Genomic DNA, 26,500 nt, shown 5'->3' on the forward strand with positions numbered 1-26,500 from the left:
ATAAATAATAATATAAATATAACATAAATAATATTTAAGACTCTATAATGTCATCTTACCTATTGTTTCAGGAGGGAAAGCAGGCGTCTCTGGCTGCAGATTTCTCCATAACCCAGTTCAAACACATTGGCAGACTGCTGATGGTACACGGCCGCAACAGCTACAAACGCTCGGCAGCTCTGGGCCAGTTTGTCATGCACCGTGGCATGATCATCTCCACCATGCAGGTAACATACACAGTGTGAAGAGCCACATGTATATTTCCACTTCTGTAGTGATATATGGCCCATTACAGTAGTCATTACAGTAAATCTTTTTTCTCTCAACACAAAGATCAACATATTATGCTGCTGCTGTGCAGCCTCTTGATTTGAATTTGTGTCTTTCCTCTCAGGCTGTGTTTTCCTCTATTTTCTACTTTGCCTCTGTTCCTCTGTACCAAGGTTTCCTCATGGTGGGGTAAGTAAAGGCTGATTCACACAAAACTAGTGAGCTGCCTACCTAAACCGTAATTTTGGACATCTTCGGTGCATTTGAACTTGATGTCACATTTCCTAACATTGTCTATTTGTTTCTAGTTACGCCACCATCTACACCATGTTCCCTGTCTTTTCTCTGGTGTTGGACCAGGATGTGAAGCCTGAGATGGCTCTGCTGTATCCTGAACTCTATAAAGACCTCACCAAGGTAACAACATCGCAGACTTTTTTAATAGTAATGATCCGAACTAACCATCAGCTCGAGTATGATACACTTGATATAAGTTATAGGAATGAAGGCATGAGTTTATGTCTGCTGCATGACAGTGATGCTGACTTTGGTTTTCCCTCCACTAGGGTCGCTCCCTGTCCTTTAAGACCTTCCTGATCTGGGTTTTGATAAGTGTATATCAAGGTAAATGAACAGTGATGTTTTCTATTTTGTATGACTGTAAACTGTAAACTCCTTTAGAGTAAAAACCTTTACTCTCGTCACTGTATGTTAAAAAAAACTTTTTCAAGCCATCGGCATATCGGAAATAGCATGAAAAGGGCCGATACCGATGGTTTATTAATTAACTGCATGAACACAACAAGTTGTATTTCTGTTGCATAATCCAACATTTTTCTCTGGGAAAAATAATTAAAAACTTATCAAAACAAAATAAAATCTGTGCAAAATATACAGATGTCATAGTATACATAAAAAGGAATATATAAAGGCCTATACACAAAAATATCTCCAATGTTCAAGAAAAAAAAAGCAGACTGCAGAAAGCCATTTTCTTTATCTCTAAAATAGCCTAATTGTGTTTTTAATTTTAGCCTACATTATTTCTGGACGTATATAACAAAATGCAATGTACAGCCTACTTAAAAAAAATTGGCTGTTTCGGAATCGGCCAAAAATGGTTCGTTAAAATCGGTAATGGTATCGGCCAAAAGAAATCCTATCAGTACATCCCTATTAAAATTACAATAATATAGGCTGTGTTGAAAGAATTATATATCAATATGTTGTGATAATTTTTCTCACAGTGTTGCGTCAATACAGGGTTCTTATGTTAATATTTTAAATTATTTATATATATTTAAACATCATGTTTTTCTTGAGGTAGCTGATGATAACCAGCCTTTCTATAATAAAAGACCATGTATTCATTCATTTCTTATGAATAAAAATGCCAATCAATTTGTAGTGCAGAAGCATTCAGTTCTACCCCAATTAATTGTATTATTTGTATTATTATTATTTTTTAGGAAATGTATGCTTCTATTCAGCATGGATGCATTAAAATGATTAAAAATGACATTAGAATAAATAGTACATTAGAATAAATTATATTTTAAAATAGAAAAAAAATAAATAGAAAAAATACTTTTTAAATTGTAATCATATGTACAATATTGTTTTTCCTGTATTTTTTTTTTTATTAAATAATTGCAGTCTTGGTGAACATAAGAGACTTCTTTAACAAATTCGAACAAATTTCAGATTTTTATAATTTAGTCAAGAATTGCATTAGAATTAAAACAATCAGGTAAAAATGTGCTTATCTGATGATTAATGGTAAAGTGTGTTGTTTCTGTTACACTATATTTATCAAATGGAGTGGCAAAAATTATATTTATTTTTAAACAGCCAGCCAACTTTTTGGTTTTTATAGTAAAATCAGATTTTGTAGTTTTCTCTCTGTATGCTATGCTGGTGTAATACTGCAGAAAATATTTTTTGTAAGAAGGGTTAGATGCATCATTTAGGATTAGGTTGGAACCTCAGGAGGAGTGATGCACGAGTTGCCATTGTGCCTCGGTTGATCCAGAGGGATTGTCTAAAGTAAAAATTTACTGAACAAACATAAGGGAAATGTAAACGTGAAAAAAACCCAATCCAATCTGAGATAACATGACATCTATAAACTAACCATAAACAGACGTTCTCTACAAATAAACTCTGAACGTTTCATCAAAGAAGTAAACATTGAAGCGGAATGTAACTTGTCTCCGGTGAATTCAGTGCAGCTCTTTTCATGAATGTGATTTTCGGACCATCGCCAGCTCTCACGCGCACACGGCTGCCTTATCCGCACTGTAAATCGATCCGCGCAGTGAGCAAGAGAGATCAGTGTCCCCATCTGACAGCTCCTGCTTTTTAATTAAACCTTAATACAGAGAGACAAGAACAACAGGGAAATATGAGCAAAGATTTCATTTAGTCCAGAGAGTAACCCCGAGGAATGTTCGCTGTATGAAGAGAGGCAATTATGTGATCAGTTAGAGGCCATTAGGCTGGATTGCACTGGCGTTTATGATTAAAATGAAAGCAGAGACGGTTACAGTAGGCTGAGGAGCCGAGTGAGCATGGAGCCTCGTGAACAGAGGTCAGAGCTCAACCCGCTCATGTGTGAATGGGGATCAAACTGTGAGAGAGGGTCAAGAAATCACAGAAGAAACTCGTTCTAGATGGACATCAGTAAACCTTATGGATTTGTCAGGTCTTGCAGTCTAAATGACCCTAGCAGATTTTTTTTTTGTGTTAATTTTATTATCGTTAGTTCCCATTTAATTTGTTAACTACTAATGCGTTTCATGCACATGTGTTTATACTCATTATAACACTAAACTGACAGCTTTATCTCAGTCCTTGTTGGTTCATCTCAAACATTTCCCCTGTTTGTCCACCAGGGGGCATCCTGATGTACGGGGCCCTGGTGCTGTTCGATCAGGAGTTTGTGCATGTGGTGGCGATCTCCTTCACTGCTCTGATCCTGACCGAGCTGCTGATGGTGGCGCTGACGGTCCGCACCTGGCACTGGCTCATGGTCGTAGCAGAACTTTTCAGTCTTGGCTGCTACCTCGCTTCCCTCGCCTTCCTGAACGAATACTTTGGTAAGAACCAACACAAGGCATTTTTTAAACATTCTTAATTATATATATATATATTAATTTCATTTATTTAATCCCTTATTTATTTATACATTTTTGTAGTATACTTTTTTATATAATTTACCTAATGCTCTACCTACCTATTATTTATTTATTTGTTTGTTTATTTATTCATTCATTTATTTGTTGTTTATTATTTTTTTTTTTTTTTATTATTCTTGAATTTGACACTTTTTTGGTTTAATTTATATTTTATTCATTTACATTTAAAATAAAAGTAAATAAATATGTATAATAAATGTAAACAAATAAAAAATATATAAATGTTTTATCTATCTATCTATCTATCTATCTATCTATCTATCTATCTATCTATCTATCTTACCTATCTTACCTATTGTTTTGTCTAGCCTTAGATCCACTGTTCTTTCTGTCTATCATTCTATGGTTATATTTTTGTAATTAATTTGATAATTATTTGATTTTGAACTATCTATCTGTCTGAAACTCTCTACGGACACCTTTTCAATTGAATCACCATTGGCTTGTATACAGGTGTCAAATACAGGTGCACTGAGCATCCATTCAGATGAACTGAAAAATATCACACAGATCTCTTTACAGAGAATGAAACTCAGAAGCACTCATTCAGTGTGTTCTGCAAGTAAAGCTATATCTGTGCTCAACTTATACTAAGCGTCCAACTCAAACACTCGCAGTGGCTAATATTAGACACATATCTGGGTGATTTACTCACAATGTAGAGGGTTGGTCTATTTGTCTGACTCTCTGTATGTCTATATCTGTCTATCTATTATATGCTGAAAATATTTACATGTATATATTTATAATAATATAATTCATATATAAATATATTTAATATATATACATAGCATATTTTTCTGAAATATATGCATGTGTGTTTATTTCTATATACATAATTAATAAACACTGTACACCAAAAACTTTTATTTGGATGCGATTAATCAGTTGACAGCACTATCTATCTATCTATCTATCTATCTATCTATCTATCTATCTATCTATCTATCTATCTATCTATCTATCTATCTATCTATCTATCTATCTATCTATCTATCTATCTATCTATTGTTCCCTCCCTCTCTCCCTCTCTCTCTCTCTCTCTCTCTCTCTCTATCTCTATCTATATATCTATCACTTTATTGGTCCCCCCCCCCCCCTCTCTCTCTATCCTCTCTATCCCTCCAAAATGAAAATATCCTCTGTAACAGATTCTCTATAGGATCTGGTTTCAGTGTTCAATCCAAACACACTGCTTTAGTTTAGACTGATGTACTGTAACTACTGTAACTTTTAAGCTCTTTCTTCTTCTTTCTCTCCATCTCTGTTTTGTGACTGTGCCTCAGGCATAGGTCGCGTGACCTTAGGAGCTTTCCTGGGTAGGTTTGTTTTCCCCCGTGTTCTCTCTGCTGTTTCACCAACTATCATTTCCTGTCTCCACAAACATGTCCGTTCTCCTCCCTGGGGTTTCAGTCTCATGTGGTGTGGGCCCCTGGATGAGAAAGAGCCATTCAAATGTGCCCTAACCCTATGATCACTCATTTCCCAGAACATTCCATCGGTGAAGTGCATCCCATCCACTTCATCCGCAGCCTGACAGACTTCTTTTTCATTACGTGTGAAACAGATGCCTTGATGATATAAACACTTTGAGCCTGACGCTTTATTTTCTTCATCTGTTTTGTTTGTCTTCAGATCTCTCGTTTATCACCACACGGGTGTTCTTGTGGAAGGTGTGTGTCATCACGCTGGTCAGCTGTTTGCCGCTCTACATCATCAAATATCTGAAGCGGAAATTCTCCCCGCCAAGTTATTCCAAACTCTCCTCCTAAACTTTCCATATGGTCACATGGTGTCAAAAGGCATGCTGATGCATTTATAAGCGCACGTGACTGCTACATCAAACACTTTGAAACCCATCGAATCCTTTTTTTTGTTTTAAATACTGGATGTTCGCTCACCCAAAAATGAACAAGCTATCATTTACTCACCATCATGTTGTTCTAAACATTTATGGGTTTACAGTCTTTTTTGGGAAACACAAAAGGAGAAGTTAAGCAGGATGTTCCTGCTACTCATCCGAACATCTGCTTTTGTGTTTTATCTTGACGGAAAATCCTGTGTGTTTGGAATGACACAGGGGTGAATAATTAATGACCAAACATTCATTTTTGAGTAAAAACCATCCCAGCTACAAATGCCTAAAAGTGCTTTATGATGCTGTTTATGTGTGCTTCATGAATGCTTGTTCAGTGACATTATGTGATTGTTTTTTTTTTTGTTTTTTTGCATATATACATATGGACTTTGCCATTGTAAACTAATATGAGTGTTTCTGTGCTCATCATGTTTCTGCTCTTAAAGATAGTGGAACAGTTGTAGGACAAAATGGTGAGTAGCATAGAGTACTTGAAGAGGCTAAAGCACAAAAAAAGAGATCAAGATAGAAATAAAGAGGGTTTTTAGGCACCCACATTGGAATGATGGGCCCAATCCTGTCACTTTTTACTTCCTGTTAATGTATATGAATGATAAATCAGCATTACAAGTTTTTTTTTTTTTATTGAATATATGATAGCTTTTTTATTGGTGGTATGCAATGATGTTAATATCTTCATGATAATGTTTCATTTTTAGTATTATCACACCCATCAGCACTTTCCCTTCTGGCACATTCTGTATTATTAATTTGATTAATGAGCTCTGGGTGGGCGGGGCTTGACAAATACCTGTGGTTGTGATTCTGACTGCATGAGTGTATACTGGAGTTGAATTGGGACAGCTTTAGTTTCCTTTTGTGCTGTGGCTGCTGCTGCTGCCATATGATCCTGCTGCAAAACTGTGTAAATGTAAACCAGAGCACAGCTTGTGTTATTACAGCGGGAACTATTTGTTCTGGGAACAACGGTCCTCTCAACCTGACATTCTAAATGACATTGTATACGACTTTTGACATTTGACAAATCCAACTTGATTGATGCATGGACCTGATTGACTTTTATTACTTATTGCGACACCATCCGGAACAAGACATGAATGTTGTGTTTTTGTTATAAATGAATGACTTTTTTTAAGATCGTAAAAAACTGCAAACAAAATATTTAGATGTTCTCGCTGCTTAGAAATACAGTGTCATTTTTGCTCTTCTTAAATCCACCTATGGCACTCGCTCATCAGCAGTTATGTTTTTATAGACAACGTCGCCTCACAATCAGCTATTTATTTTGGAGTTTTACCTTTTTTTTTTTTTTGTGAGGACATTCACAGGAGATACTGAACTAGTTTTGTCCATTGATGACTGTGCTGACGGTGTGAGGTTGGCTCAGTAATGTGAGAGATCATCTTGCCTTATCTTTATAGACCAAGTCAGCTGGAATGAGGAATGAGTTTTATCATTCACTTTATTTTCTATGTAGTGTGTGAGTGTGTGTTTACTATACTGAATGAGACGATGCCAAGCACACGTGTGCCGTACGCTGTTCCTTTCTGGTGGATTTCCTTTCTGCTTTAAAGATGTTGAGTTGTACTGTACTCAGGAAAACCACTAACTGATTTATTTCTTCTACTGTATATAAACCGTTAATTAACCCTGTGACAGGCCTAACAACAATCACTTATTTATTATTTGTTTGAGTATTTAGTTTTTGTTTCTCCGGCATTTTTCTATAGACTAATACATGAATGAAAAATGTGATGTTTTTGTGGTGTTGTTACTGCCACTGCAGTCGCGGCTTCCGTTAGCGTAACGTCATCAGCACGGTGGTTTCAGTAGTATAATTTAACATTTTAATGATATTGATGTCTGATTAAAGAGCAATATGTTTCCAAATGGTCTGGTGGGTGCTTCCTTTAAGAGGTCTGAATGTTTTTAGTGGTTTGCTAATATGTAATACATTTGGTGCCGTTTATGGGTGTTAAACCAATAAAGGTACAAATACAGTTTTGTTTTTTTAAGAAATTTGATCAAATAAAACTAGCTAGCTGTGTGAAATGTATTGGTTTAAGTGTTCATTTGATTTTATTTGATTTTATTAAGCTTAACAATTCAACTCTTTTTCTTTTTTTTTTTTTCTTAATTTTTTAGGAAAGGTTATCATCAACTAAACCAATATTTGATTCCAATCTTGCAAGCCCGTATAAAGTCACGTATGATTGGTAAATTAATTTGTTACTTGATTATTTTGTTAATGTATTTATTCATGCATTTGTAATCGTATAATTTAATTGCAAGAAAATGAATGCTGGATTCATATGGTTGTAAAAAAAAAAAATATATATATATATATATATATATATATATATATATATATATATATATATATATATATATATATATATATATATATAATAAAGCTTCATATATAATTTGTAACGGGCAAGTAAAAAGTGAGTACAAAATATGTGCTTAAAAACTGACCCCTTTGTTGAAAATAACAAGAATTGCTTACTATTATAAAGTTTCAGGCCCCTTTTTTTTTTACCCTTATCATGGAAAGTGCAATTTCATGTGGAAATGATATGGGAAGCTATGACAAATATCCATGGGAGGGCGCAGTTTGAGTGAGTATAAGCTTGGGTCTCTGAAATCTTAACGGTTCAGCGCTTCACAATTAATTGTATGCCTCGTTTCCAACCACTAGAGGGCGGCATTTATACAATATTTAGTATCATAGAAGCCAAAGGTCGGGCCCAAGTGGAAACTACATCTGCTGGAAAGTTTGCAGTTCAACATTAGGCTTTCAGACTTGTGACCCTGGTTGAAGCAATACATATCTTTATTAATTTAACATATTTTTACCTTGAATTTTTATGTATATATTACCAGTCAAAAGTATTTATTTCCTTTTTTAATTTCTTGAAAACAGCTTTGTAAACAAATGCAAATCTCCTCTGTATGATTTGAAGGTTTATGTTTATGATAGTGTAGGTAAAGCGTCCAGCAAATGTGAACATTTCAGACAAGTTTATATATTATTGTAATACAAAAAAATGTTTCATGTAATTTGCTCTTGTGATTGTAATTTATATATATATATATATATATATATATATATATATATATTCAGCAGTCGTTACTCCAGTCTTCAGTGTCACATGATCCTTCAGAAATCATTCTAATATGCTACTGTGCCGCTCAAGAAACATTTCTTATTATTATAAATGTTCAAAATGGTTGTGCTGTTTAATATGTTTGTGCAAGCATATTACATTTATGTAAAGTTAAAAAGAACAGTTTTTAAAAAATATAAATCTTTTGTAACAGCATAAAGTTTGATTAATTGCGTTTTTGCAAAATAAGTTTTTTTTTTTAATTCTCTCTCTCTCTCTCTCTCTCTCTCTCTCCCCCTCTCTCTCTCACTCTCCCTCTCAAAGAAAGTACTGACCCCCAAACTTTTGAACTGTAGTGTGGGTGTGTGGGTGTTATATACACATTATTTAATTAGTTTTATTTCATTGTTTGATGATTTTTGCTATTATTTTACAATGTATAAGAACAAGCAGTTGCATCCCAACCTTTGACTGGTAGTGTATATTGTACTTACTGAGATAATCAGCCTTAAGGCACAGACAATGTGTTATCAAGCCCTCCCCGCAAACTCACCCACACATGCTCTACAGAGCAGGAAACGCGTGGTTTACAGCGCCCCTGCGCTAGATGTGATGGTCCACTGGCACTAACATGTCAGGAAGCTTTCTCTTTTATCTTACCTATCTTTCTCTCTTCCTCCCTTGCCCTTCTCTCTATATCTCAATCTACCTTTCCTCACTTGAACATTAAAACTAAGTTTTGCTGTACCAGCTTTAGCTTAAAATGACTCGCATCCGCTGCACGTGCCAGTATGGAGTCTCCACCCTTTGATGTGTTTGTGCGCTGGACATTTCCGCAGAGGTGGTGGGGCAGTTGTGTTGTTTAATCAGCCACATGTGGGGCACAACACGCGTCACACTGTTTTGCTACTGTCTCATGTGTATCTCTTTTTCCAAAGCATTGTGTTTCCTGTAGGTGGACATTCAGGATACGCCTTTGGCTAAGCATTTTCTTACATCGAAGAAAACCTTCAGCTGTGGTTGTCGGCTATTATTTCTACAGTGTAAAATCCAAAGTCTATCTATCAATATATCCTTTACTTTTTGTATTTTAATTGTTTTTTTTTTTTCAATCTTAAAAATTAGGGGTTTGTGTGATTTTTTTTTTTATTTTATTTTATTTTATTTATTATTATTTATTATTTTTTTTATTTTTTTTGTTAATGGTTCTATCATTCTATCAATGTGTCATTCTGTCTGTCTATCTATCTGTCTGTCTGTCTGTCTGTTAATTGTTCTATCAATGTGCCATTCTTTCTGTCTATCAGTTATATATCTATCTGTCTGTCTGTCTGTTTTGTCTGTTAATCATAATATCATTATATCTATAATTGTCTTTCTGTCTATCAGTAATCTATAGGTGCATCTCAGTAAATTTGAATGTTGTGGAAAAGTTCATTTATTTCAGTAATTCAACTCAAATAAAACTCATGTTTTAAATGCAGTGCACACAGACTGAATGGTTTAAGTCTTTGGTTCTTTTAATTGTGATGACTTTGGCTCACATTTATCAAAAGCCCACCAATTCACTATCTCAACAAGTTAGAATATTATGACATGCCAATCAGCGAATCAACTCAAAACACCTGTAAAGGTTTCCCGAGCCTTAAAAATGGTCTCTCAGTTTGGTTCACTAGGCTACACAATCATGGGGAAGACTGCTGATCTGACAGTTGTCCAGAAGACAATCATTGACACCCTTCAAAAAGGAGGGTAAGCCACAAACATTCATCGCCAAAGAAGCTGGCTGACAGAGTGCTGTATCCAAGCATGTTAAAAGAAAGTTGAGTGGTAGGAAAAAGTGTGGAGCCACCACACACAGAAGTGTCAAGGAATTTGTTGAACCACAGACAATCTTCAAAGACGTTTTACCTGGGCTAAGGAGAAAAAGAACTGGACTGTTGCCCAGTGGTCCAAAGTCATCTTTAAAGATGAGAGCAAGTTTGTATTTCATTTGGAAACCAAGGTCCAAGAGTCTGGAGGAAGGGTGAAGAAGCTAATAGCTCAAGTTGCTTGAAGTCCAGTGTTAAGTTACCACAGTCTGTGATGATTTGGGGTGCAGTGTCATCTGCTGGTGTTGGCCCATTGTGTTTTTTGAAAACCAAAGTCACTGCACCCGTTTACTAAAGAAATTTTGGAGTACTTCATGGTTCATTCTGCTGACCAGCTTTTTGAAGATGCTGATTTCATTTTCCAGCAGGATTTCGCACCTGCCCACACCTAAAAGTTGGTTAAATGACAATGGTGTTGGTGTGCTTGACTGGCCAGCAAACTCATCAGACCTCACCCCCAGAGAGAATCTATGGGGTATTATCAAAAGGAAAATGAGAAACAAGAAACCAAAAAATGCAGATGAGCTGAAGGCCACTGACAAAGAAACTGAAATTGAGGCAGTAATTAAAGCAAAAGGAGCCCCTACCAAGTATTGAGTACAGTAAATGAACATACTTTCCAGTACGCCAACAATTCACTTAAAATGTTTTTCTTTTTTTTTTCTTTTCTTTTTTTTTAACTGGTCTTATGAAGTATTCTAATTTGTTGAGATTGAATTGGTCGGGTTTTGTTAAATGTGAGCAAAAATCCTCACAATTAAAAGAACCAAAGATTTAAACTACTTCAGTCTGTGTGCACTGAATTTATTTAATACATGTGTTTCACAATTTGAGTTGAATTACTGAAAAAAATGAAAAAAAAGAAAAAAAAAAAACTTTTGTTAAATCATTCCATCTGAGAATTAATTATAATACAATTATTTGAGCTACATGAACAAAATAATGGAACATTTTGGATTTTTTTTTTCTTAAATCTTTCTAAGATCTGATCTTTTTTTAAATCTTGTTTTTTTGTGATGTTCAAATGTTTTAGAATTCTTCGCTAAAGAATTTGTTTGATTGGTTAATTCTTTTTGTCTAATTTTATTGAGTCACAAGTAAACTTGGGTAATTTATTCTCAGGGGCAGCATTTGCTCAATACCACTTTTAAAAATCGATTGGAATGATTTCGTGGATGAGTCGTGGATAGGTTAGTCGCTGTTGTGTCTGGGCCCCAGAGTGGAGCTCTGGGCAGAGGGTCTGTGTTTGCTCACTCAGCCTGTGGGAGCCCATGAAACCCGTCCCCTCTGGAACACAGCCACGGTTGCCTGGCAACAACCTTACACAACAGGAAACAGACTTGGGGATTCCGTCACTGTGCCGAGTCAAAGAGAGCATTCAGTGGAGACAGGAAGCCCCAAGGTACAGCAGGGGGGCAGGTCTATAACCAAGGCCATGTCATGTAAATACCACCTCAAATTGCTGTTGCTGTTTCTACTTTAAGCACTTTATATGTTCATCAGCTTACTTTTAAATGTGGTCTGAATTTTATGACATGGACTCACAAGGCACATCGTTAAAGACTAAAATAACACATTTGATTGCAATGCCTTTGTGACGCTAAAAAACATGCTTTTCTTGTACTGCATTGTCTTCTACATGTGTTTTTCAGCTTGCCTAGCATGGTCAAATTTAACCCATGGTGCATATTTTCAGTTGATCATGGATCATTAGTCATCTGTATTTCAACTTCAGCATCCAAACTGGGTTTTATCTGTTTTATCTATTAAGGAAAGATAAAAAAAAGAAAAAGAAAACCTGGAACCTTGAGGTCTTTTCCAGAAGACCACCATCAAATCAGCGTCATTCCCAGTATACTCTCCCACAAATATGATGATGAGACCTGCCAGCCAGACAGAACAGTGACTTGTAAGGAGAGGTGAGTGGACCTATGACATCAGTGAATCCCCTTTTCTGGATCCATTCACGGCACAGACAGAGGAACCGTCGGGTGCACATGGGGTTTGAATGTGGTTTTGGTTTATTTTAACAACTTTTAAACGCTGACACATCATTAGTGATGCACATGCATATTATGATTCATGCCGTTGTCATGAGTGTGCAACCTTTTTTTAAACATCTCCGAGACAGACAATTCAACATCTGTGGCATTAGTTATGGACTCACGTTACATAGTCCCACATGTCTTTGTGTCTGTGGCATGCCATGCATTGATACATGTAATAGCATATTCCCGTCAATGTATCCTGTGTGGAAACATAATTTGTAATTTGTGTATTCTTGAAAACCTTATAAAGTAAACACAGCAGTGCATCATGGTGACACATGAGCCATGCTAACTGCATTAGCACTCATTGTATTATCATTATCATTAGTGCTAGTGGTTCTTGAAGTCATAAAGACACTGCCACTCCTGTTCATAGCAGTTAATAAGGTGAATTTCATGTCCCAGTGTTGCAGTGGTAGTAATCTGGCTGACCTGCCTTCGGGGGCGTCCAATTAATTATTATACCAGGCTCTGGAATACTCCATTATGATTGGTCAATCACACCATCCAGTGATCTACTATTGACCATCTACATGGCAACCTTATTTTCTCTTATCCATGTAAAGGAAATGTATGGAACCTAAAATGTTAAATGTAATAATCCCACAATGATTTTTTTTTTTCATTTTTATATCTGACAATTATTTTCTTGCAGGTCTAAAAAAATAAAAAAAAATAAAAAAATATAAATTCACAGTTCTGAGAAGAAAAGTCTTATTGTGAGTTCATAAGAAAAGTCAGAATTGTGAGATAGGATAATGTGAGATATAAAAAGGAAACGAGCTTGTTTCCACCACTAAAAAACATAAAAAAAAAAAAAAAGGTATTTGAGACAGATATACAGTAAATGTTAAACTGTGAATTAAAAGGTCGCAACAAATTTTTTTATATTTTATGTTATATAATAAGCTTTCAATAGAAACCAGCTTTACTTTCAGAGTGATTTCAGTCACGCAAACTCCACCCCGCAGCCGATTCTAAAGATTACACTAGTCGAGCCAATTCCTTCCCTAAACTCTAAACTTAACCTTTGGTGTGATCTGATCCATCTGGACTTAGCCAATGAAATCTGAACTTTTCTTGATAGGAGACTGGATGAGCTGACCAATGAAATTGGCTGGGGGGCGGGGTTTGCTCATCGGGTTCTGATTTCATATGCAACTGAAGGTATCTTGAGTCCAAAATCGCCCCCTATCTCCTTATATATTTTGTAGCATTGTCCAAAACCATAGTGGACATCGTCGAGTACACTCATTCATTCCCATAATAACAAGTGTGCAGCCCATGTACACTTGGCTGGTGCCCACTGTCAAGGTCACACTAAAGTCCTGTGTCTTGGCAGAGGCAGTGTAACATTTTAAAATGAATACAAAACACAAATCGTTATTTCATGTCCATGTATTTGTTTATTTGGTAAGTAACCATGTAATAAGAGTAATTATGTACAGAGCATTCATTCCTGATGTCCGTTTAGATCTAAATCTAGTAACAGGCAACAAAAGGTCTTTGTATGGACTACAAAATACACCAGGTTTTTGGCATATACTGCAAAGCTGAGACAAACAAAATATCCGGAACTGTCCGGCTGGTGCTTAAAAACCCCTGCCCCTCAACAACAGGCAGACTGAGTGGAAAAACTACAGGCCAACTGACGTAGAACTAGGCGCACGTCAATCAGCACAGTTAGCGCTATTTATTACCTTCAGCTTGGAAGCTGTGTTTACTGCGGCACGCAGCTCACTTTCACATTGCTGGGGAGGATAGGGAGGCCCTGCCCACATCCCCTCAAGCCCACTTAGGGCCCCTAACCAGTGGGTGAGAGCTTTCCATGAGGTCAAACAAATACATTTGACCCACAGAACAGCAGGAGAGTGAGGACTGTAAGAGAGGGTAATGGCACAATTACCATGTTCCCATGATGAAAGAAACAGCTAGTGTTTCATAAATGCACTAATTCCTGATGCAATTATATATCATCCTGTGCGTGTGTGGTGAAGGCTATTTGGCTCTCTTCTGTTACTCGACCTGGATGAATTCTTAGTGAGGGCAAACACTGTGCAGCTACTGTAAAACATGACCATGTCATTTAAGAGCTTGCAAAAGACACATCAAAAAAAGCCATTTATTTGCCTGATAGGAGGGAACCCGTAATGTTTAAACCTTTGTGCACTGAGAGACCATGATACTATGCATGCAGATGCAATTCTTTGTGCAGAGACTGAAAATACAGACTTATTCTGGGTCTGAAAAATGGACTTGAATTAAGATTAGGGTTACTGGCATGGGAAAGGTGAATTGCATTTTGAAACCTTTCACATAGTAATATAAAAAAAGCAAATATGTCTCACTATTATGATAGTACATGTCACTTTTTACAATGGGGTGCTAATTAAGATGCATGTTTTCAATAGTAGCCTAAGTACAAATAATGTTGTGTGGTGCAGTATGAGAATCCTGCACAAATGCAAACATTTGCCAACATTTCTTGGCTTCAGGAAGTCCTAGATGATTCCCGATGACGCAGCGAATCGCGCCCCACTGGAAAGCTGTCAAAACCGAAATCATAGTTGCCCGGGCTGCCAACAGCATCTTGTGATTTTCAGATCCCATTTCCCTGCACTGTGATGTCCTAAAAAAATCAACCAGAGCTGTTAGTCTGTTTATTAAATCACTATCAACGCCCTGCAGTTGCTATGTGACTATATTTGTGTCTATTAATGGGACAATATAAATTATTAACACGATAATGGCTTCTTAAACTGCCTTTGTTTTTCAAAATGGCCACATTTCATGTCAGTTTCCATTAGCAGCACATGTGAACACACTGGCTCTTTCGCCTTTTTTGCATTTCATTATTATTGATTTTCTATTTGTAAGCGAATCGTTCTTTTGAATAGGCTCAGTCTAAAAGTTTGTCAAGAAGTGGACTGAATAAATGATATCAGACTGAATCGGTAAGATCAGCTGTGGGGTTAATTGAATCATTTAGAAGGGAGCTTACATGTCAGACTAGCAGTGAAACGGGTTAGTATTCGGTTAGTACCGAGTCCATTCACTGAACTAAGAGCCGGTTCCTTCGATGCTTGACTCGTAACGACCCGAGAACCAAACCTGAGAAAACAGAGCTTAAATGTATGACAACTTTATAACTAAACATAATGTTGTTTTTTATTAGCCTAAAACGTGCAAAAATTATTCAACTAAAATATTTTTATTGTAAATGCTTTTTTTTTTTTTTATCAGCTGTACAATAAACAACTCATTTAGCTTAGTAAAACACACACACACACACATATATATGTATGTGTGTGTGTGTGTGTGTGTGTGTGTGTGCCTACATATGACTTTATTGGAACGTTTTTAGAGTGTAATGCTTTTACTATGCCAGGATGTCAGGGGGAGAAGACAACCGCTGAATCGTTATTTGAACCGGCTCTTTAATACAAACTGTTCAAAAGAACCGATTCGCAGAAATGAGTTGGACTTCCCTTCTCTAGAAGACGCGCGTGCGCACACACCGGCTCATTTGCCTCGGGTTTCAACGGCTCCACATCTGGAAATGTTGAGAGGAGAGAATCCCTCTCTTCATCTGCTGTCGAGCTTGAGACGTGGTGCCTGCGTCACTCCACTGAGAGGCGGAGCTTCACGGAGGTGTTTCCCGGCTTTATATAGCTACAGAGACCTTTCCATCGCAAAGCAGTGCGTCACCAGAACCCCTGGAAACTAACGTGCAAGTCCAGAATAGAAAGAATAACGAGTTAGACAAACAATTAAAATAATATTAAGATTTTTTTTTTTTGCTTTGTTATTGCATGCGCTTTTAAGTGTTGAATACTGAATCATCTGAGCTTTTAAATCATTTAAACAGTTCTGTCGGGACTGGAGTACACCTTTATTGCGGTAGAATTGAACACTTTTATCACAGATATCTGGACTCGTCTTTACATTTGGAAGTAAAACGCTCATCGGACACTGTCGTGCGTTTTTGGAAAGTGCGTTGTTCGTTTGGGAAAGAACTTGCTGTGAGTTCACTCTACACTTCGCAAGCATGAAATCCGCAGAGGAAGGTAACGTATTAAGAAGATGAAAAGGATCCACTCACACTGTGTCATATTTCACGTTAATGTGTTTCTGTATTATTATTTTAATATAAGTTTTATTGAACCTATTACTACAAATTCAAGCACGTTTGCTTATGAAGTTACCTGTCTGGAGATCAAATAAAACCAATAACTGCCATCATGCACGCTCTGTTACTAAGGGAGACTGAGAGGGTTGTAAACACATTTGGTTTTAACTTCTCTAACCCAATGTGTGCCATCTGTCTCACTTTGACATAGCGTTCCCATATTTGTCTGCTACAGATTTAATTGGTTTATAAATCTGCAGCATGTTTCTAAACTGTGTAAATGAATGTCAGGTACAAAGACTGCTTTTGTAATCTACCCCTCTAACGAGGTGAGTTGTGACAGTTGCATGAGTGGGGAACACTTTATAGAAAATGTGGTCATCTTAATTTCTCTGCCTGGATTTACTGTGCCACATTTTTTTTTTTTTTAATAAAAATATTTATAGTATATCTGATCACCAGCCCAATCCAACAATATGTTATATTTATAGCCAAATAAATAAGTTAGTGTTAACTTTCTGTGTCCATTATAGATGGAAGTTATGTTACAACCCTCCCCATATGATAATAGCTAATTTCTTATTGGTTATTGGTGGTGTAACACTGCTGTACTGCTCTTTTTTTTTTTAATGTCTGGTCTAGTGGAATTAAATGTATTTCTTATTTAATCAATGGGCTGAATGGGGTTTTCTCAGCTTAAGAGACTGCAGAAGGGAGTGGTGGGTGTGACGAAGATGAATAAAGCAGGGTCATTATGTTATTTAGATTGTGGGTTTTTGCATCCCTTTCTTTGCAGCAACTGTACATTTCTCAAGATAACTTAGATTACAGTTTACAATGACAGCTCTACTAAAATTAACAAGTTCTCAGATTTTCTGCTGAGAAAAGTAACCTGCAACATTACATTATATTAAGATGGTCTCCTTGGCTGGCCTCCTAACTTGACCTGCTGAAATGTGCACAGAAGCCTTTTAAATCCAACCAGCAGACCACCATAATCATGCTGAGAGACCAGTCAACCTGCTTAGGCTGATTTAAGGTGTTTTATTTCAGCGGTATTGCTAATATACTTTTAGTAATCAGTAATTTAGTACTTTTATTTTTTTTTAAGCTATCAGAATCACATAGTGTATACTTACAGCTTGCTTACAAAAATCTAATATGTAGTTGTTAACTTGATTCAAAACGATACATACATTAGGGATACATTAGCATGCTTTCAGTATCCAGGGTGCTTTGTTGCGCTGTGGTCACATTTTCAGGTATCCGTGTTTTTAATCGTCCTCTAAAGTAGCGAGAAATCGTTGCAAATTTTATTGCAAGCAGAGGCAGTAGTGACTGTGCGCCAGTTTGGGCTAACTTACATTATATATATTTCCACCAGGTTGGACTGACTGACTACAGTGACTCACTCAACTCAACTGTGTTTTTTTTCCCCCCTTTTTGTACTTTTTTACTCATTAAAAGAATATATTTCTGTTAAATATATATAGCTGTATAGAAAAAAAACTTTGATAGGCCAGATTATGTATTACTAAATGTTCTAAAATATTTTAGATGAGTTACAAGTATTCTAAAATGCCAAAGTGGTTAATGAATCATCTCCAGGAAACTCTAACCGTTAGGTTTTGAAATGTAAAAAAAAATTTTTGGTCAAGACATTTTTTTTGTCATCTTGTATAGGCCTATACATTGCATAGACGCAAATGATTGCCCCTGTTTTTCAACAGAGATTGTTTATGAGTATTGGTTTTCCGTCTGGTTTTGTCCTCAGGAAGATATTTTTAACGCTTTGTTATTTTTGGCCTGGTATTTGTGTATCACTCACCTTGCTTCCTCTGCAGAGGTTGTGGCTTTTAACCACTAACGTTTTCAACTCACAGTTATTACTTATAAAGGACAGAGTGTAATTTGTTAATTCCCTTTTTATACCAAATGGCAGTTCTTTTAAAAAAAAAGAGAGACAGTTTATTAGACATGGATGATTGCAAATGCAACAGTCTTCTTACACTATGTACACAAGAAATATATTTTGATCCTATACTCTTTGATCTCGGTGGCTTATTTTTAGTTCCAACACCTCATGAAAATGTGTTTGCACCTTACAGATGCATATGGTTACAGCCAAAACACCAGCATCCCATTACCTTTGAGCAACCCCTGCCAACCCTCCCAGTACCACAATCTCCAGACCAGTCCTTCCTTGTCTGTATCCATCAGTCAGCCGTCCTCGTTCTCCCCTCAAGATGACATGAGCTCAGTGGGTTACTTCCAAACATCCAACATCCGGTCCAATGGGGCTCCCACACTGGAGAGTCCACGCATTGAGATAACAGCTTACGGGCAGTTCCCAGAGGATGAAGTGGAGGAGAACAGCATTCCCGTGGCCAAGCGAGTCAATTCTATAGTGACATTAACTTTGCCAAGCATCGACGGTTATCGCGACCCCACGTGCCTCAGCCCGGCGAGCAGCGTGTCTTCACGTAGCTGCCATTCAGATGCGTCATCGTACGAATCAGGCTTTTCGTACAACTATGACAACTCGTCGCAGAACTCGCCCTGGCAGTCTCCCTGCGTCTCCCCGAAAGGTTCCTCATCTCTGCAGTCCTGCATCCTCGGCACTTCTCCACGCCATTCTCCATCTGGTTCTCCTCGTACCAGTATCACCGATGACAGCTGGGTGGGCACCCGAGGCTCGCGACCGAATTCTCCTTGTGTTGGTAAAAGGAAGTACAGCTTCAATGGTGGCCCATCGCACAAGTACCATCCGTACTCACCGAATCAATCCCCGGGGCTGTCGCCACAAACTTCGCCCCGTCTTAGCGTGACGGAGGACACCTGGCTGCCCAACACCAACCAGTACACCAACTCTGCCATTGTCGCCGCCATTAATGCCCTCACCACAGATGGATTAACAGATCTTGGGGAGGGGATCCCTTTGAAGTCCCGCAAGACCAGTCTGGAGCACAGCGCCTCGATGAACCTGAAAGTAGAACCAGGTGGAGAGGAGACAGGATCCCTGGAGCTTTGCCAGGAGGACTTCTCCTCAGCACGGCTGCCCTACAAAAAAGAGACCTACTGCAGTGGCTTCTTGGATGTGCCGCAACACCCATATTGGTCCAAGCCGAAGCCTTACATCAGGTTGGTAGCATATAAGAATATCATTCATATTCCAAGTAGTTCAGTCATTTGTCTGTGCTAACCAAAGTTCTCTATTTCTCCTTGCCTCATTATTGGACTCTCTCACTCTTATTCTTTAAGTCCATCGCTGCCTGCTCTCGATTGGCAGTTGCCTTCCAGTTCAGGGCCCTACAGCTTACAGATTGATGTCCAACCCAAGTCCCATCACCGTGCTCACTACGAGACTGAAGGCAGCAGAGGGGCTGTAAAAGCACTGGCGGGAGGGCATCCAGTGGTCCAGGTATAAATTCATAATCTCTCAGAAGAATAGTTCACCTAAAAATGTAAAGTCTTTCCTCATTTATTAACTGTTATGTTCTTCTAAACCTGAATGACTTTCTTTTTTTGTGGAATTCTACTTTTGTCCATAATATTAAAGTCGGTGGGCTTCAAAACGACAATTACTTTCATTGTATGGACAAATATATTGAGACATTAACAAATTATCATCTTTTGTGTTGCACAGAAGAAACAGGTTTGTTTTTTTAAAGAAATGTGGGCAATTAAATGAAGGAATTTGAATTTTTTGGTGAACTGTCCCTTTAAGTCTTAAAGTAGTAATTCACCACAGTCAATGTCAAAACCTGTTTTAAATTACTTTTTTTCACATCAATCTACACCCCATACACCATAATGTTAAAGCAAAAAACATCTTTGCAATTTAAAAAAATAAAACCCTAAAATGATTCCATTGCATAAGTATTCATACCCTTACCTGGGACAGTTGAAATTTAGCTCAGGAGCATTCATATTGCTTATAGATGTTACTACACTTCGTGTGAAGTTAACCTGTGGCAAATTCAATTGAATGGGTATGATTTGGAAAGGCACACATCTTAATAATAGGTCTAATTGCTAATAATGCATATCAGAGCAAAAACCAAGCCTTGAGGTCAAACAAACTGCCTTTAGAGCTCAGAAACAGGTTTGCATCAAGCCACACATCTGGAGAAGTGTTCAGAAAAGCATTCTGCTTCATTGAAGGTTCACAGAAGCGTGTAGTCTCTGTTACCCTTAATGGAAGAAGTTTGAAACAACCAGGACTCTTCATAGAGCTGACCTCCTGGCTAAACTGAGGCAACTGATGGAGAAGGGCTTTGGTTTGACTGGTGAACAAGAACCTGATGGTCACTCTAGTTGACCTTCATGAGATAGGAGAAATCTACAGAAGGACAAACATCCCTACAACACTCCATCAATCTGGGCTCAAAAACTCAATCCTGTCTTCAGTTAAGACACATGAAAACACACTTAGAATTTGCAAAAAAACTTCTGTGAGAAATAAGATTCTCTGGTCTGATGAACCTCAGTCCATTTATGCTTGCAGCGCCCGGAGAGCAGTTGGGGGTTTGGTGCATACCTGTCAAGTTTTGGATTTGAAAATAAGGGAAATTTTCCAGCGCCCATTGCGAGCAGTCCCACCACCCCAACAAAGCTCCAGTATCCCTTACATTTTAAGACAGGTGTTATAGCCCAAATTAAAACACAAAAGGGTATATATGAAGAGCATTTATTTAAAGTCTTATTTGCATATTTTCTGTTAATTTAACATTGATGTCTTTACTTACATTTTATTTTAATTCCACACATTCTTTTCATTTCATATTGCTTTTCTTTAACAGTTTTTCTTTTCATTTCACATAACTTTTCTTTTACTCTTTTAGTGAGTTGTTGTACCAATTTGTTGCAGACTTTGCATTCTTTAAAAAAAGTAAATTCGCTGTCCCATTTATCACGGTATTTACACATGGGTTTTGGTTTTTTGGCAGGTGTGCCTTCACTCTCTATTGTAGCATCCATCATCCGTCTCTGTTTTTTCTTTTGTTGTTGTTGTTTTTCCCACGTTATAACTCATGTCATCTGACCTCACACACCCCTCGCGACAGGCTACTACAGGTGGGAGTTATCGCGAGACTAGTGACAGAGCTCAGATTGGGAATGTTTTTATTATTATTATTTTATTAATTAATAACGCAGGTAAAAAAAATAAATAAATAAAAATACGGGAGATTTACGGGAAAATACTAATACGGGAGGACGGCGGGAAAGAAGGGTCAAATACGTGACTTTCCCGGCCAAAACGGGATACTTGACAGGTATGGTTTGGTGCCTTGCTCAAGGACACCTCAGTCATGCTATTGCTGGCCTGAGACTCCTACAACCTTAGGGTTAGGAGTCAAACTCTCTTACAGTTAGGCCATGACTTCATTGAGTAGAAGAAAGACTCAATGCACCAAAATATTGAGATAAACCTAGTCCAGAGCATCCAGAAGCTCAAACTGAGCAGAAGGTTCACCTTCCAGCAGGACAATGACCTAAGCACTCAGCAAGAGTGGCTTATAGACAACACTGTGACTGTCCTTGAGTGGCCCAGCCAAACCCTGGGATTGAACCCAGTCAAATATGAATTACTATTAGTAGTAGTAGTAGTAGTAGTAGTAGTAGTAGTATTACCAGTCAAATATTTCTGGAGAAATCTGAAAATGTATGCCCCCCAATTCAGCCTTACAGAGCTTAAGAGGTGAAGAGATGAGGAGAAGAATGGGAGATAATTGCCAAATGCTGATGAGCAAAGCTTGTTGCGTCAAACAGAAAAGACTTGAGGCTGCTTCAGCAAAAAATTTAGCTAAAATTTAGCTGAATACTTATGCAATGTACTTATATAATTTTTTATTATTTTGATACATTTATGAAGTTGTGACCATTCTGTTTCTGCTTTGTCAGGTATATGAAGTGTAGATTAATTTGGGGGAAAAAAGTAATTTAAAGCAGGTGAACAAAAGGCAGCAACATAACAAAGCATGGAAAATAAAAAGGGGTATGAATACTTTCACAAGGCACTATAAAAAGGGATATCTGAGTGCAGGTAAGAGTAAACATTATTCATTTTAATGTACTACCAACATTATAACAATAGAAAGCTAGTTGAACATTAATGTATACATGTATACAGAAAGCTACAGGATAAATCTTAACTAGGTTGATGTAGGAAATGGTTAGTTAGATTGCAATACAAGTCATTTTGGTTGATATTTGTATTGTGTAATATACAGTACAGATCAAAAGTTTGGGGTTTTGGGTTTTTGAATGTAGGCTCTTCAGCTTACCAAGGCTGCATTTATTTGATAAAAAAAACAGTAATATCACGTATATTTAGAAATATTATTACAATTTAAAAATATTGTATTCTGTTAAAATATATTTTAAAATGAAATGTTTTCCTGTGATGGTAAAGCTGAATTGTCAGTGTCACATGATCCTTCAGAAATTATTCTAATATGCTGATTTGGTGCTCAAGAAACATTTCTTATTATCAGTGCTGAAAACAGTCGTGCTGCTTAATAGTTTCATGTTTTTTTAGGATTCTTTAATGAATACTAGTTCAAAGGAACAGTATTTTTATTTGAAATGGACAAAGAAAATCTTACTTACTCTAAACATTTGTGACCCTGGACCACAAAACCAGTCATAAAGCAAAACATTTTGATTTATACATTATCTGAAAGCTGAATAAATATGCTTTTCATTTATGTATGGTTATGTATGGTGACAAGTGAATATCCACATTATTATTATAGCTATCATTCATATAGGAGATCTTCACAGAATGTCAGAATAAAATTTTTAGTCAACATCCTGCAACATCCTCTCCATGATTGCCATGGTGGTACATATTCATTCTCATTGTTTTTGTTGACGTAAGAGAACTTCCTTATATTTGTTTTCTCTCAAGTCATAGTGACACACTGTGATTTAAACGCTTGTATTGTTTGTTTTACTGCCATGTCCATGTTCAGGAAGTGTGAGAGAAGTACTTCTGATATTTCTCAATACCACAGTGTCGTGGTGTCAGTCCGTTCTGCTCAACAGACACTGGTGAGTCACACATCTCACTTGCTGTCGTAGCTGAATCATGGGTATTCACTACACGAGTTGGTTGCAGATACCTCCTAATGGATAACAGAGTTCTTAAAGACAGGAGTCGTGTTTTTTTTCTGAAAGAAAAAATTACTGTGGTTAGACGTGACTCTTGGGGTATTCTAACCACAGTCTCCACGACCGCTTTGTTTACTAAAATCGCCGTTAAAGGTGAACTCAACATTTTGGAGTACATCTGTGGCTGCTGGGTACTTGGATTCAAAATAATGAGGTGCTAATGATTGTGAACACGTGGCTCAGTGCGAATCCCGTCTGAAAAAACAAGGTCCTCTCACCCTCATGTTTTATTTTTTTTCAAATTCATTGCCGTTTCCGGCCTAGTGCACAGACTGCCTTTTGTTCAGCTGAAGGTCCGTGTACTGCACTGACATCATGTGTAACAGCATCGTGTGGAGGCGTCCAGTCTCCGCTGCACACAGTTCTGGCAGGCAAGTAAAGGGAAGTGTTCGAAAGAGCCTCAAACAAGCTTGGCCCATTCTCTAGACCATCAAATTAGAGAGCGCTCTCTCAGCTGCACGTGTTCTTCTTTTAGTGAACGGAACCTCCCTGCATGCTCTGTCACCACTGATGTCCTCCTCTGAGGATCTCAGTCAATGTTCAAGTTATTTTGTGACCTTCAGCGGAGTTGTTAAAAGTCATTTTTGGGTGATATCGACGCGTTTCAATTAAAGTTCTACTTCCACAAATCAAATTTGTGGCCACTATAGTTTGCACTCTGAATTAGCTGTATTTTCAGTATTTTAAGAACCTACTTTATGTATTCCCATAACTATGTGAGTCACTACAGCCTCAGAGTTAGTCTTAGACCACCCCCTCCCCCCCTTATGTCTCTCCACTTGGGGTTTGGTGGTTTTTGGTGGTCAGGATTTCTGTAAACCAGGCTGGCTAGAGCCCCGTCTCTCTTTCTCTCTCTCCCCCTGCTCGGGTTCCTGGTGGTTTCTGTCAGATTTTTTGTATCCTGGATGCAGTTTGACCACATGCGCCATTGGATTGACTGTAGACGTGAGTGTGTAGCCTCTGAAGTAAGCCTGCCGCACCACAGCTATGAGCTTCCACGTCTGCGCTTAAATCTCTCGGGAAGCGAACTTCTCAAAGAACAGCTCTGTCAACAAAAATCACCGCCGTAACTGGAAGAAGTGACGAAATCCCTAAATATAGGTTTGGTTTGTACAAGCAGTGCTTCCACATTTATAATATTCAGACTGGTTATATCTCATAGGCCTACTGTGACTGGGATGATCTTTATTAGTTTTTTATTGAGTACTGCTGGTAGAGTTTTTGTTTGGTTGAGTATTTTAGGACTAACTTTATCATCGTAATAATGGGTCTCCCTTTAACAACTGCCTACTTAAGTGTTCTTACTTAAGTGCACAAAAAGGCATATAAATTTGTTATTTTCATCAGTATTGCGCTTAAATATAAACTTTAGATAGACTTTAACTACACTATTCATACATAGATGTATGTGTGTATGTATGTATGTATATGTATAATCTTCTATATAGATATAAATAAAAACATTTATCATTTGTGATGCATTTTGTGATGGTTAATGTAGTTAAATTAAAACTTACAAATATGTAAAAAAAAATAATAATTAAATAAAATATTTTTTGTACCAGTGTTTTTAAGAATTTAGGTCTAAATTTGATCTTCACTTCATTTTACACAAAAAAATGTGTGAACTTGTGTTTATGAATCACCATTTTATTGTTTTAATACATGCATATGCACTGTTAGCGAATGAGCCCAATGAGAAGAACAGTTGGTCTTGCTCAATATCACTTGAGACGTAACCTCTTCCAGTAAGAATTTGCTCACTGAATCTGTCCAGTAACTCTTCAAAGGAGCCCGTGTTGTAGATCTCCTTTTTTTCCCCCTCAAGCTGTTTCCCCTCATCTGCCACAGATTGCCACGGAGGTTGAGAGCTTGAGAGGGTGAGAACTGACCCACAGCACTCGGAGGTGCGGACACATTGCTCTGAACTCCGTGCCATGGGCGGAAAGAGTCTTGGCATTCCTCTAGTGGGTGATAATGTAATGAAGTGAGGGGAGGGTTCTGTGAGTGCGATCTCTCTGGCCTCTGTCTTTCTGGCCTGTGCACTCCCTACTGCCCGAATAAACACAAATGCCAGGCTCAAACATATCTACTAAAATAAATATACAGACCGGTCCAGGACTTTCACCACAGATGCTGACCACCCTCGTTGAGGATCTCCATACATCAGCTGTGTGTGACGTAGCATTGACCATTGAGCATTGCGTTTTGAAAATAAATCTTCAAATTCAAACTCTTACTTCATACTTACGTCAACAGTTTATGATTTAAAATCTCTCTTTTTTTGTCTTTCAATGGTTTTCCTTGTGTAACTTTTTTTTCAGCTTCCACAATCAGTATCTTCTCGTTTACAATATGTTTTTGATAATTAATATACACTACCAATCAAAAGTTTGGGGCTGGATCGATTTTTAAGTCACTTATGCTCGATGGGATTTAATTGTAATAAGGAGTAACATTGTGAAAAAATATAACAATATTACCAGTGCTGAAAACAGTTGTGTCGCTTAATATTTCATGAATTTTATTTGAAATAGAGAATTCGAAATTTAGATTTTTAAAAAGTTTATATTTGAATATAATTTGCAATGTAATTTATTCCTGTGATGGCAAAGCTGAATTTCACCATTACTTTACTCTTTAGTGTCACACGATTGTTCAGAAATCATTTTAATTTGCCGATTTGCTGATCAAGAAACATTTTTTGTTCTTACCAATGTCAAAAGGAGTTGTTCTGCCTAGCACCTTTATGGAAATGGTGATAGATTTTTTTTCAGGATTTTTTGTTGAATAGAAAGTACAAAAGAACAAGATTGATTT

General features: G+C 37.3%; 2 protein-coding genes across 4 annotated transcripts in view; both read left to right on the forward strand.

Annotated features, from left to right (window-relative positions):
- atp9b (ATPase phospholipid transporting 9B) overlaps positions 1 to 7,236 on the forward strand; it is a 41,258-nt gene extending 34,022 nt beyond the window's left edge. Inside the window, exons 24-30 of one of the 2 annotated variants that reach the window (XM_052584148.1) lie at positions 72 to 227; positions 395 to 459; positions 579 to 687; positions 837 to 894; positions 3,165 to 3,368; positions 4,754 to 4,786; positions 5,103 to 7,236. In XM_052584148.1, coding sequence (XP_052440108.1) covers positions 72 to 227; positions 395 to 459; positions 579 to 687; positions 837 to 894; positions 3,165 to 3,368; positions 4,754 to 4,786; positions 5,103 to 5,239 — 762 coding nt within the window. In that variant the 3' untranslated portion in view covers positions 5,240 to 7,236. The remainder of the gene's footprint in view (positions 1 to 71; positions 228 to 394; positions 460 to 578; positions 688 to 836; positions 895 to 3,164; positions 3,369 to 4,753; positions 4,787 to 5,102) is intronic. The other variant, XM_052584149.1, reaches the window with a different exon arrangement.
- An 8,714-nt stretch (positions 7,237 to 15,950) lies between these two features.
- Positions 15,951 to 26,500, forward strand: part of nfatc1 (nuclear factor of activated T cells 1) — a 42,445-nt gene continuing 31,895 nt past the window's right edge. Inside the window, exons 1-3 of one of the 2 annotated variants that reach the window (XM_052585387.1) lie at positions 15,951 to 16,442; positions 18,613 to 19,645; positions 19,766 to 19,925. In XM_052585387.1, the coding sequence (XP_052441347.1) occupies positions 16,424 to 16,442; positions 18,613 to 19,645; positions 19,766 to 19,925 (1,212 nt within the window). In that variant the 5' untranslated portion in view covers positions 15,951 to 16,423. The remainder of the gene's footprint in view (positions 16,443 to 18,612; positions 19,646 to 19,765; positions 19,926 to 26,500) is intronic. The other variant, XM_052585386.1, reaches the window with a different exon arrangement.

Source organism: Carassius gibelio, chromosome B19 (assembly GCF_023724105.1).
Source record: "Carassius gibelio isolate Cgi1373 ecotype wild population from Czech Republic chromosome B19, carGib1.2-hapl.c, whole genome shotgun sequence".
Classification (NCBI taxonomy): domain Eukaryota; kingdom Metazoa; phylum Chordata; class Actinopteri; order Cypriniformes; family Cyprinidae; genus Carassius; species Carassius gibelio.